The sequence below is a fragment of the Phocoena phocoena genome, chromosome 6 (assembly GCF_963924675.1).
Source record: "Phocoena phocoena chromosome 6, mPhoPho1.1, whole genome shotgun sequence".
Lineage (NCBI taxonomy): Eukaryota > Metazoa > Chordata > Mammalia > Artiodactyla > Phocoenidae > Phocoena > Phocoena phocoena.
Genome location: NC_089224.1, coordinates 85,097,199 through 85,111,069, shown reverse-complemented (window position 1 = coordinate 85,111,069; position 13,871 = coordinate 85,097,199). Strand labels below are relative to the sequence as shown.

Genomic DNA, 13,871 nt, shown 5'->3' with positions numbered 1-13,871 from the left:
AATGAGCCTCAGCTTCCTCAAATGTAAAATAGGGATAATAATACTTAACTTACAATGCTATTATAAGATCATAATATGCATATATGGTGTCTGGCACACAGATGTCCAATTAAAAAAAAACACAGCAACTACTTCTATTAGTCTGTTAGCATGTGGATGTAAACAACAGAAATTTAAAGAAAGAAATGTATAAAATAAACTGAATACAGCCTCTTTGTTACTGGGATAATAAGAGGAAAATGAGACTAATTACTGTTATGCACAAAAAAACAGGGAACATCATGCTTTTAAAAGCAGGACGATTCACCGTAAGTTACATTTTTCTTCTTCATCTTGGCAGCACCTTATAAGAAAGCCACACCAGTCTGTTTAGTGTTTTGCTGAGTGTTTGATGCTGTTAGTGTGAAAGTCCAAAATTAATTTCCCCAGTGCATTCTTCATCCGCAGCAGTAGTAATTGAATCCTTCTGTAATAGCCGTATCCTCTATACATTACAACAGGCCCAGGCCAAGGGAGGTTTTCAAACACATTTGTGTATACTTTCTGGAGGTCAGGTTGGTCACCACTTGTACAGAGATGTCCCAGGAAAAGCCCTCGTACCCGAGTAGCCTTCAGGGTCCGATACACCTCTCACATTTCCTAGACCAGCATTTCTTGTTCCCTAAGGCTGGGCTTCCTCCTTCATTCTCAGGTGTCTGCTAGTTTTCCTGCCTGTGTCCCAGTCTCCTAAACCTGATGCATACTGTATGCCCCTGCTCACCTCTAGTCTTTTCTTCTTCAGGGATCCTAGCACCCATCTTTTGTCCAGAGCCACTGCCAGATGTAGTGTCATGGAGGAAAAGAGATTCCATGACCCAGGCTCCCCAAAGACTGAAATCTCCAAACTCTGCCTCTGAGTCTGGGCCCCCAGATAGACTTCCTGGCATACCATGGAGGTCTAGCCATGTCTGAGTCATCCCAAATGGCTGCTTCTCCAGGACTGGGGGTAGAGGTGGGGAGAATGAAAGAAAGGAATACCCATCAAGAGGATGGGAGGATCACTCATGTCAGTCAAATGAGGTGGTTAAGAGTGTAGGCTCTGGAGCCAGACTACCTGGGTGTGAACTCCAGCTCTGATCTTTACTAGTTATGTGACCTTGGACAAGTCACTTCATTCTTTTGTTCCTAAGTTTCCTCACCTGTAAAATGGAGGCAGTAACATTACCTCTCTCATAGGTCCTTAGGAAGATTGAGCAAGTTGCTACATTGATAAAGAGCTCAGAACTGTGCTTTCCACATGTTAAGTGCTAAATAATTGTCGATGATGATGGTGACCAAAAGCCTCCAGCAAAGGAATGACACCTAGGCTCCTTAGCATTGGTTTGTGTGATCTTGGGTGAGGTGCTTAATCTAGGCTTGCCTAGTGCGGGCCTGTTTCTCCCTCAGGACACAGGCCTCCTGCACCCTACCCCTGAACACAGCTCTCTATTTCACAAGCCCCCAGATCACTGTGCTGGAAGTTCATGTCTTTGTTACATTCTTTGTTTCTGCTTCCCTCAGCTTAGAGTGCTACATTCCCACCCGAGCCTCCACATTCTACCTCCCTTACTTTAAGTCTTATCTCATGAGCCAGTTTCTCTGCAAAACCCAGGAGGCGTGGATCAATTTATCACAGGGTATAAATGTTTGCTTCCTCCCCAGATTCAAGCTGATTGAAGGCAGGGACAAAACCCTCCTATCTTCACCCCCCGGTACTTGAGAGAGTGCCTGGAACATAGTAGGCACTCAAGGTGTCAAATGTCTTTCTTTCTGCGGGACTGATGGTCATCGACGTCGTAGACTGGATGATGCGTATTTCATAAGGACTTCGTGTAAATCATTTAGCAAAGTGCCTGTCACAGGTGTTAAAGTTATTATATTTATGGTTGTTGTTGCTCTTTTGTTGTAGAGTAGAAAGAGCCCAGGCTTTGGAGCTAAACAAACATTGACTAATAGACCAGCTTTGTCACTTAAATGCTGCAGGAACTTCAGTTTCCTCAACTATAAATTGCAGTTATCATACCTATCTCGGCGCAAAAAAAAAAAGTAAGCAATCAACAAATCGGTCCCTTCTCTTTCTCCTCTGTGGCTGTCTAATTTTGTGACCTGGCTCAATTCCCCTCACTTCTCTGGCCCAGGTTACTCATCTTTAAAATGAGGACATTCAACTAGATGATCTCCATGTTCCCTGGCAGATCTAAATGTCAAAATTATTGAACTCGTCATCTTTTCCCCTTAAATCTACTCATTCTCTGTCCCTGAGAGAGGTTCTTTCCTTGATAACTATTTAATGTTTTGATATATTAAATTGTTTCAATTCTCAGTCTCTCTCAATGTCTTATCTCTCTGTGTCTCTCTTGAGACCATAGGGTAGTCCAGATGCAGGGCCTCTGCACAACTCCAGAAACCATTCATACAATAGGACTGTATGTGAGTAGCACCCCAGGAATTGTGCCCTGCAGCAGCCCTCAGTCCTGGATGGATTCCCTTCACAGTGTAGTTTAGTGATGTCTGCGGAGCACGCAGAGGAACAGTCTCCAGCTTTCCTTGGGTCCAGCAAAAAAGAACCTGCATCTAAGAGTGAACAATCGTGGGACCAGATGGAGCATCACATTCATGGCCTTTCCTTTCCTGTTCTGCCACAGACTTTGCAAATGGGCATCAAACACTTCTCTGGACTCTTCGTGCTGCTGTGCATTGGATTTGGTCTCTCTGTCTTGACCACCATCGGTGAGCACATAGTGTACAGGCTGCTGCTCCCACGCATCAGGAACAAATCTAGGCTGCAATACTGGCTCCACACCAGTCAGGTGAGTGCCACAGGCATTTCCTCCAATATTCCTAAACGTCAGAATTCCCAGTAATGGGAGAATCCAGGGCCCCAAGTCAGACTGACAAATGACAGGTTACCAAGAGAACCAGGGTTGCGTAGACACTCTCAATGTACAAGATGGAGTTCCCTCTATACCATTAATTCACTTGCCCCTTAAATTAAGCTATCCCATAATGCTCGTGCCTTTCATATAACTCTCCACTGTTGCTCAGAGTGGAAGCAATAGCATCGCTTTTAACCTGGCTTCTCTTAGTGACAGTCTGAAGAGATGATGTGAAAGATTTGTTTCCTATAGACTCTTTTTTTTGTTTTTTTTTTGTTTTTTTTTTTTTTTTTTGCGGTACATGGGCCTCTCACTGTTGTGGCCTCTCCCGTTGCAGAGCACAGGCTCCGGACGCGCAGGCTCAGCGGCCATGGCTCACGGGCCCAGCCGCTCCGCGGCATGTGGGATCTTCCCAGACCGGGGCACGAACCCGTGTCCCCTGCATCGGCAGGCGGACTCTCAACCACTGCGCCACCAGGGAAGCCCCCTATAGACTCTTTTCTTGCCAAAATTGAAACCCATTAAATGAGCTTGAAGTCCATTTCCCTTTAGATGAACCTACCAGCCCCTGTTCTCACTGCATTTCAACGGTCCAGAGCTTCGAAGTCCACTGGTGCCAAGGCCGAGTTCACAGGATCAAAGTTCCTTCATGTAATCCAGACACCTACACACTCACTTACAGAGAGAACTGAAAATGTCAGGCGGACCACCATTCAAGCGTATTCCTTTGCACATCTCACCCTGATGGAAACTGGCACTGAGAGCCAAAATGTACTCCGAAGGCTTCTTACTGATGAAGGAGCTCTAGCAAAGGCAGCAGTTCCCCGCCCCCCGCCCAGCATGTTGTCCAGCGAGGCCGGAGGAGCCATCCTGACCTCCCGACGACTCCCTCCTACTTCCCAGTGCACTATCTCAGCTTCTCAGTAGTGAGGCTGCCAGTTCTGCCACCTTTGCCCCCTGCATTGTTATGCTGACTCGCTGCTTTGTTAACACAGTACTTTTTTTCTAGATAGGTCACTATCATTGGTTTGGTTACATGTGAACCCTGTTGTTCCTACTTTCATCCTAGGACCTATTTGGTCTCCTAAGGAGGACTCTGCAGACAACTGATCCTCTCCATTGTATGTTAGCATGATTAATTTAATTAATCAGGAGTTCTTACCTTCTTTGTTTTGGCTGTTAAGAAGTCAGACTTAAGTTTTTGACTCACCTTTAGCAATTGTGCCAGGCCCTTTGCCACGTGTTGATTATGACAACTCTTCTTTATATCACATAACTTTTTACAACTCAGAGTATTTCTAAGCTTCCCATCAAATTACTTTTCTTTCCTCCAGGTAGAATAATAACTTAGAATTAGAATTTGTGCTGTCTTGAGATTTGGGACTGAATATTGATCTTTTTTCCGGCATCATTGTTAAGTTGTTTAAAGAGGCCTAGGTTTGTAGTGAAGAGATTAAATCTCAGGGGGTACTTTGTCCCCTGGTTGCGTGTTTCTAACAGTCTCTGTGTGTGCATCTGTTCTTTCTGCCAGAGATTACATAGAGCACTAAACACATCATTCGTGGAGGAAAAGCGGCAGCGTTTCAAGACTAAGCGTGTGGAAAAGAGGTAAGAAGAGGCCGGTTCCAGGTGTCATTTATGTTTGTTAAAAGTTTAGAGATGTAACTGAAACTTCATGCTCAAAAGGGAAATTATGTATAATGAATCAAATCGGGACCAAGTTGTTGATAAACACCATCAGTAAAAATACGTGGTCTCAAATAGAAGTAGCACAGACAAAATAAAAAACATATCTGTACATAGATGGACACTGAAATGCAGTAGAGGCAATATATGTTGTGGCTTAAGTGCTGGTGTGATCTCTAAGGTCAAGCATCTGGATCCAAATCCTGACTCTGACACTTACAATATGTGTGGTCTTGGGCGAGTCCTTTATTTAACTTCACTATGCCCCAATTTCCTCACTCGTGAAAATTAGATAAATAGAGTACCTAGTTTCTAGAGATGCTATAAGAATTCAACGAGATAACACATCTAAAGCCCTGAAAACAAAGCTATTTTAGCTATTATTGTGTACAAAATACAAGTTAGACTTAATTCATAAGTACCACAGGCAGTTTCATGCAGTATCGCCCCTTTGGCATGTTTCCACTCCCCACTCCTTTCCAGCACTTCTAGGAATATTTGAAATATGCAACAGACGTGTTCTGTTTAACCCATTTCCCGGCACTGTTACTACAAGCTCCCCAGAAAAGAGCATCTCATTAATAGGAAGCAACAAGCATTAAATGCATAGTTGACATTTGAAAATTGAAACTCTGCATCTTCCCCACATCCAGCCTGTGGAAGACTGTTGCCTCATTCATGGTGGCTAAAGATGTTAGAAGTATTTGGGTCTAGTACCTGGCTGGCCTCTGTTTCATGCTGCCTAAGACAGCCTCCTGGTTCTTTCTTATGTCCAGAGGCCTCGGTTTACAGCATTTCCTCCAAGCAACTCTGTCATCTATGGCAGATCCTCAGCTCCAAGCTTGGCTTTCTGGGTAATTTTAAAACCTGACACTCACACTTCTTATTCACAATAGAGGACAAGGAAAAGGGGGTGGAAAACATGATTCTTTTTCATTGTTTTTACCTCCTTGGGGACTGCTGCGGTCCCCTTCTCTGCAATTTGCATCGAGCTTGTCAGAATCATTTCCGTTATCTCTTACAGCCTCTCTTTCCAGGCAGCGAGCACACCCCCCTCTCCCTCAGGGTCTGTGGTGTTCCTGTATCACACTGCGGCCCCATCAGCAACAAGCTGCAGACCAATCAGGTCACAGCTGTTCTATGTCGTGTTACATATATTTTTTTTCTATAATTATTTTTTTTTTTTTTTTTTTTTTTTTTTTGCGGTACGCGGGCCTCTCACTGTTGTGGCCTCTCCCGTTGCGGAGCACAGGCTCCAGACGCGCAGGCTCAGCAGCCATGGCTCACGGGCCCAGCCGCTCTGGGGCATGTGGGATCTTCCCGGACGGGGGCACGAACCCGTGTCCCCTGCATCGGCAGGCGGACTCTCAACCACTGCGCCACCAGGGAAGCCCTATAATTATTTTTAACATAAATTTTTAATGAGAGAGGAACACAAGAAGACATAGCAGCAAAGACACCATCTCATAATAACAAAGCATTTGTTTTCCAGCCATAATAGAAACAGGGAGCTGCCAGTGATCGCATTTCCAACTGTGAGATGACTCCTATTAGCATTTCTCTCACCTAAATTCAGAACCAAATGCATCTTTCACTCAGCTTATCCATTTTTGTTGGCAGATTCCCTTCTGAAATACCTTATTTTGAGAAGGAGCTAAGGTAACACACCCTCATGGCTTATTGGGCCCATGTTTCCTGTGGTACCTCCCTACAACCCAACACCCACCTATAACCTTTCAAACACAGTGAGTGTTTGAGGGCTCACAGCTCTCACATCTCTTCTGAATGGTCTAGTGGAGTATTGAAACTCAGCGTTACAAAATTGTCCTGTGAAAGCTTTTTAGTGTTAAATTCAGTTAACTCACTGGTCGCCTTACACTCTAAGGCTGAGGAAAGCTTGCAAACCACAATCAAAACACTGTAGAGGCCAACAATACAACATGTTCATTTCTTCCAATTAGACACCATATCTGGCATTCAGCACCTATCACCTTGCATTCATAGGTGGCTCAGAGGCGCATGTCAATCATCAGAGCACTTGTGATGCTGCCACCTGGAGTATGTCATGGAAACCAGCTTTTGCTCATTCTCCTATATTATATTCCCAGATATATGTACAAAGCTCTGGAGAAAACCAGATTGGCTAATTCTATTTGCCTGATTTCTGAGGTCGCCTGGACATTCCAGGAAAATGTGTTGATGCCTAACTCCCAGGTTTTCCCCACTATGAATCATTCCATGATCCTAGAGTTAGGTCCATTGGCTCAAAAACTCTCTCCCTCTTTTTTCTTTGGAAGAATATCTATGCAAATACCTTTATCTGCCGCAACTTGACATCCCTCCCCTATGTTTCTTATTTATTGAGTGAATAAAATAATAGATAAATGAATGAATTACTAACATATGGGTTTGAGGAAAGGCCTGGGGAAATTATGGGCCATGGTATGAAAAGATTTTGCTCCTTTTTTCTTTAAAGCAGAGGAAAAAGGTAGATATTGCAAAAGACTATATATATAGTCCTTAGTTTATTCAACATGTGATTTCATGTAAATTTTGGTCTGTCCTTCACTCCACTGGGTTTCCAACACACCTCCTCTTTCCTTTTTCCTCTCACCTCAAGATATACAAAAATTGTAAACCATATATATATATATATATATATATATACACAAATAACACATGCCACAAACAAGATTGTTTTGAAATTATTCAAACTCAATAGTAAAAGATTTGAAGGAAGAATTAAAGGGAACTGTAAGGCTAGAAGGAAAATTATAACCACACCTTTGACCCAGTGTAAAGACAATGGAGCTGTAAGTGAGCTCATTATAGAACTTTTACCCAGCCCAGGGCACAGGAAAGCTGGGCTGTGGTACTCCCTGCTCATTTATATGGGCCTTAAACCATGAGAAATGTTAAAGAACTGCAGAGTGGTTTGGAATGTGTTTGTGTGTTTTAATGGCTCGGAGCACGTATCAATCAGTTTTTGCTGCGTGAGAAATCATCTCAGTTCATAATGTTTTAAACAACAGCTAGTTGCTTATGAATCTATGTGTCAGCTGTGCAGGCTACTGATTTGGGCCAAACTTGGCTGATCATGGTCACATTTGCTCCTGTGTCTACAGCCAGCTTGGGGAAAGGAGGGAGAAGCAGAGGGCTGGCTGGTCTAGGATGACCTCAGCTGGTCAACAGGGAAGACTGGGGACTCTCTCCGATGGTCTGTTATCAACCACCCGACTAGTCTGGACTGGTTCCACTGTAGCAGTAGGGTTCTGATAGAGGCAGTGGAAGTGTGCAAGACTTGGAACCACTTTCTATTGGCCAGAACAAGTCATGAGACCAGGCCAAATTCAAGGGGGAGGGAAAGAAGACTTTCCTGTGGAATCCCCCTTGATAAGGGTGAGTTGCTAAGTCACACTGCAGAGGGATATGGATGAAAGGAAGAATGAAGGATTAGGACCACTTTTGCAACGCACCACAGAAAAATGAAACAGGATCACCCTAGTTAAGTCCTGTGTTTTTGTTCTTATCCATGTAACTGAATCAACACTTAATTATCTCTCCCTTTTCCCCTCCCCTGCAGGTCCTTCCCTTCTCCTCCTGGTTAGTAAGAGTCCAGGAATAAATTCTTGATTCAGTTACATGGATGGGAACAAAGACACAAGGACTTAATAGAGTGTTTCTATTTTGTTTTGACCTGTGGTAGATTGCAAAAGTGGTCATAATCCCCCTCTGCCTCCTCTTCCTCCTTCTCCTTCAACAAGGCTAGAAGAAATTAGCAGCCATGTGCTTAGGGCTCTAATCTGTTCTTATAGCAAGAAGCTCTTCTCGTTGCATCTGTCAAAGTGTATTTCAGAAACCAGACCCCCTCTTCCTGTGCCTGGTCAGCAATAACTCTTTTGCTGTCTACAGCCATCTCAAGGATGGTGGTAGGTGGCTCGACACGAGCTTGAAAGAGGATCCTGAAAGAGGATCTATTTCAATTTGACTTTCATGATTCCAGCAAGAACTTGAGGCTTTCTTGGGTCTTTTATTTTTTTTAAGCTTCAGACCTCAACTGTCATTCTCAACTCACAAAGTCATCCCTATAATGGGACACTTTGGGCTGAAACCTGCAGCTTGTATGCTTTTATTCTCCTCAAACTCAACTAGTAAACATCAGGGTTGTCCTGTGGGGCTAAGGATGAGTCATATTAGAGTATCCACCAGCAGGACCATGCTTAGAGTCCAGCAGCTGAATAAACAGAATCTCATTTCTACTGAAGCATCATCTTCATAGCCATGAACTGTTTCAGGTCAGTGTGGCTTTCTGAGCCTCACTGGCAGGAAGAGAATAGAAAAGCATCTAAGGTTCTTCATGAAAGAATGTGCCATACCCTGGCCCATCAGCCCTCCAGGTGCAACACGCATTCCAGTTTCAGGACAGCATGAGACTTGATGAATCACTGAACATCAGTTGAAAAGAATTGCATTGGCTCCTTTTATTCCCCTGACACTCCAGCAGGCAGTCTGTCCGTGGTTTTGTGACTCCATCTCTATCTGCGTACCCAGTTCCATATTACTCACAAGGAAGTAGCTAAAAGATGGGGAGAGCTGCAGAGTAGAAAGTCAATCTAAAGTGTCTCTTGGTTTCCTAGGTCCAATGTGGGACCCTGTCAGCTCACTGTGTGGAATACGTCCAATCTGAGTCATGACAATCGACGAAAATACATCTTCAGTGATGAGGGGGGACAAAACCAGCTGAGCCTCCGGACCCACCAAGACATCCCTCTCCCACCAAGAAGAAGAGAGCTTCCTGCCTCGCTGACCACCAATGGGAAAGCAGACTCCCTAAATGGGGCTCGGAACTCAGTGATGCAGGAGCTCTCAGAGCTGGAGAAGCAGATTCAGGTGATCCAGCAAGAGCTGCAGCTGGCTGTGAGCAGGAAAACGGAGCTGGAAGAGTACCAAAGGACAAATCGGACTTGTGAGCCCTAAGTGGCCACGCTGCTCTCTTTTCTCAGTTCCTGGCCTTCTTCTGAGCCCTTAAGACACTTTGTAATGCTCTTTTGTAACTACTGACCAAGGTGGGGGGAAGCTGAGGTCTGGGTCTTCTTAGAGGTCAAGTCTGCTCTCCCTAGCCTGCAAAGCAGCAGCCAGCCTTCTCAAGCTCATTCCTAGGTCTCCAGGGTAGGAGTCTTCCTCAGAGCAGGAATCTTACATTCGTCAGAAGTAAACACCTTGTGAGGGATCTGTGAATAACCAGACAACCCCAGCTCCTGTTAATCTTTTCACCTGGTGCCACAGTAACATTTCTGGTTTTTAGCCCTTTCTCTGCACTATCAACAAGAGATAAAATTGTTACTCATACCTGTGTCTTACTGGGTCGTTGGTTTTAATCTTAGTATAGAGAGGGATTATTCAGGGTTGTGACTTTTGCTATAACTCCCCAGTGTAGATTTGTTCCTACAGTCTGAATGGGGAGCCAGGGAAGAGCTAGAGAAACTTAGGACAGGAAGGTGGGTACTTAGAAAACTTAACTGACCTAATTCACATCATAGCAGGCCAAGGATTGATTGGATCAGGCAAGAGCCATGTTTTTGAAAGGGTCCTGGATCTCCAACATCATCCTGACTAACATTTGGTAGGAACATGTTTACACGCCACTATGAAAGGGAACAGGGATGTGGTGAGCAGAAAGAGCACAGGCAGAAGAGGCATTAAAATGTATACCATGCTTTTCAAACAAAAGCTCGGGGCCAGAAAAGCAATTTCGCTGAGGAATGAATAGGCCCATACTTCTAATCTAATTAAGCATCTCCACTATAGTGTGTGCCTTTCAGAAAGGAAAGTGAGAAAAGCAAGGCAAGGATGTGGCCTTAGGATGAAACTGGGATATTCCTGCTAATTGCCTGCATAGGACATGTGAGCTGCCACTGTGAGTTAAGGGACGATGTTCTGCAAGCCATATATTTGGCTATTTTCAGATCAGCAGTCACCTGTGTCTTAGCTATAGGAATCCCAGAAGTGAGCTTCAAGCCTGTGAACACCACAAGCTTAAAGGTTCAGGAATGTGCCCTGTGCTTTCCATATCTATGTGGATCACTAGCAAGTCAGTCTTGCAGCCTCACACCCCCTCATCTGTGAGAAACAGTGAACAGGCACTGGTCCCTCTGATTCTCCCCCAAACCCCATCTAATGCCCCCAAGAGATTGATGTGAGTAAGCTGTTTCCCCTCTGCCTAGGCATCCCTTTTCCGGTGTGCAAAGGCTTGGACACGCAGAAAGGGAAAGAATACGTGAACTACAGAACTTCAGTTCTCAGTCACCTAGGAACTCATTAGGGATGCTGACTGCATGAGATGGGAAAGGGGGTGGATGTGGGCTCAGAAATCTGTTACCAACACTCCCAGGTGACTGACATGCGGCCTAAAAATTACTCTTCAAGAAACATTGTTCTAGAAATTTGGCTGCTCCAGGCATGGGGAGAATTGAGAAGAGCCTTTCTGAGAGTTTCTCAAAAGGCTTCAGCACACACCTGATGATTCACGGTCCACACAGCCACGCCCACCCCAGGACACCATGTAGGACTAGACTTCCTTGTCTATCAATTAATCGCTTTATCTTCCCAGTTGCTTATCATCTTTGCTCCGCCCCCATCAGTTTGAAGGCCTACAAAGAGTTCTCAGCACTGTGCCAAGCACCGTGCTCTGTAAGCTGCAGATCATTGGGAAGGCTCCTCAATCACAAAACTTCTTCCCCTACTTTTGGATGCAGTCCCTGCATTTCCACCAAGAGCTGCCCAGTCCCCCAAGGAAAGATAACACTTTAAGCTGCAATTAGATAAGACTCCAGCAATTAGCTGTCTGAGAAAACGCTGGGGTGGATATAGGCTTAGAGATTCTGATGAGGGAGGTGGACGGGTTCTAAGGTTAGACTTCATCAACCTCACAGATGAAACAGTTCAATAATGAGGCAACAGTGATCCCCGGAAACAGAAAGGACAGCTCTGCTTTGAAATGCTCATCCTCCCATGTTCTCACCCCAGACACAAAAGTAGGTTTGCAACTGCCTTTGGAAGAGCATGCCCCTTAGCCATCCCCACCCATCTGCAACAGCTAAGGATGCTCTAGAGACTCTGCCATCATGCTCTGCACCCCTAACCTCTGCGCAGCCTGGAAGGCTGACGTGTAGGTGTACCTCAACTCACGTAACAGCCATGACCCTAATGTCGTACCTGGACATTTTTTATAACTCAGCTCAGATTCTGACTGTACTTGAGAAGTTGGCTACTTAAAGGAACCCAGAGGTGAATTCTTTTGTAAAGAATCCTTTTGTAATGCAATTAATTATCCCGTAATGTATTTGTTTTGTAAGTTTGGATTTTTGTATATCAGGTTTACCTTAAGCTTCTCTACTGAGGCATTCTGAGCAGTGGTGATAACATGCCAGATCACCCTGCCTATCCACAAACATGTAGATGACCAGGGCACGGCTCCTCGAATATCTTCTGAGGAACTACTTGGCCAAAACTGCGGCCAGGATGTGGCCAGAAGCAGCAGGAGCTGAAAGCAGGCTTACTGCCGTCAGCATTGCTTGAAATGCCCCCATGTTCTGGACAAAGAAAAACAAAGCATAATCGCTTGTGTTGAAATGATGCAGTCTTCATGTTAAGTAGGAATGGTAATTGAACAGTGTTTTGCAATTTGTGAAACAGTGTGTTGTGTTTTGTAAAAAGATTTCATGAAATGGTGGGTCCTTTGAAAACCTTCCTTCCTGTTCTGCTCCACCTCTGTTCTCTCAACTCCCCTCAGGCTCAAGAAACACAAGGATCAGAGAAGTCTTCAGGTGGAGGGTGGTTTTCTGGTAAAGAAGGAGAAAAGGGATGCTACCTTGCCTCCTATTGTGGGCTTCTCTTCCATGAGATCAGGAAGACCTCCTTTTTTTTTTTTTTTTTTAAATTTTTATTTTTGGCTGTGTTGGGTCTTCATTGCTGTGCGTGGGCTTTCTCTAGTTGCGGCGAGCGGGAGCTACTCTTCGTTGCGGTGCACCAGCTTGTCATTGTGGTGGCTTCTCTTGCTGTGGAGCACGGGCTCTAGGCGCAGGGACTTCAGTAGTTGTGGCTCATGGGCTCAGTATTTGTGGCTCGTGGGCTCTAGAGCGCAGGCTCAGTAGTTGTGGCACACGGGCTTAGTTGCTCCGCGGGATGTGCGATCTTCCCAGACCCGGGCTCGAACCCATGTCCCCTGCATTAACAGGCGGATTCTTAACCACTGAGCCACAGTGCTGAAAAAAGACCTCCATTTTTTTCCAAGCTCTGATGCTAGGAAATCAGGTGCACGACAAGTCCACTATCACACCACCCAACCCTGTTTTCCAAGGGGGAATTCCTGGCACAGGAAGCATATAATAAAGTAGGACTGGGCAAGTTGGAACAGATAGGGCTATTGGTTCATGTAAATAATGAAAATAAGGGCCCCAGAGTGCGGATGCCCAAGGTGGAGGAGCAGGGGGATCCCTCCAACAACTGAAGACAAGCTGGAAGAATGACTGGGACAGACAAGTGAGGCAGCCACAGGGACCCAACCATTCGAGGTCTTTAAAGTGCCTGGAGGTGACTTTCCATTATCCACGGATCTTGCTGTTGCACAAACCTTATATGGGAGCTGCTGCTTCTGTGCCAACCAGATAAGCCGTAAGTGGAGCAGCTGCTGAGCAGGACAGACCTATGTCATCTGGGCAACAGACTTCTCAGTGATGGTGCTGGGTCTGTTAGAGCCTTGGAGCTAGTGACCACTTCCTCGGTATGGATAAAGACTTAAGAGGAAAGAAACCACTAGCCTCTCTTCCTCCCAACTCATATATTTGATAGGCAAACCAGAAAATCCATCCAGTCTTCAGAAGGAACTGCTTTCTAGTCATCAAAACCACTTCACTCTGCACTGTTCACTTATTCCTTTCTTCACCCACCCACACCCATCTAATCCAGGATTCCCTCATTCTTTAAGTTTCGTTCCTAATCATTTTATGAAAATAACGTACCTATAAGTATTTTCTTAAGGTTTGTAAAGTGTTTGCATTGTGTCTTCACTTTAATGTGTTTGCAATTGCTCCGTTCCAGGACGAACTGAAATGCTGTCTTGTGAGCATGAGGTGAACAGGCTGTTTTGCTCCAGCCACTTTTCTTGTACAACCACGTGGATGGACTAGATGTCCTCAGGCCTTTTCCATTTTCAGTTTCTATGACTGTGGAATAAATGTTGAGATAAAAACTTCACTTCCAGATGTACTGCTGGCATTGTCTTTGGGGACT

At 44.9% G+C, this 13,871-nt stretch overlaps 1 protein-coding gene across 1 annotated transcript in view; it reads left to right on the top strand.

The window, feature by feature from the left end:
- The window catches only part of GRIN3A (glutamate ionotropic receptor NMDA type subunit 3A), a 143,661-nt gene extending 133,745 nt beyond the window's left edge, over window positions 1–9,916 (top strand). Inside the window, exons 7-9 of the mRNA XM_065878977.1 lie at window positions 2,664–2,828; window positions 4,426–4,502; window positions 9,218–9,916. Coding sequence (XP_065735049.1) covers window positions 2,664–2,828; window positions 4,426–4,502; window positions 9,218–9,557 — 582 coding nt within the window. The 3' untranslated portion in view covers window positions 9,558–9,916. The remainder of the gene's footprint in view (window positions 1–2,663; window positions 2,829–4,425; window positions 4,503–9,217) is intronic.
- Window positions 9,917–13,871: the final 3,955 nt, after the last annotated feature.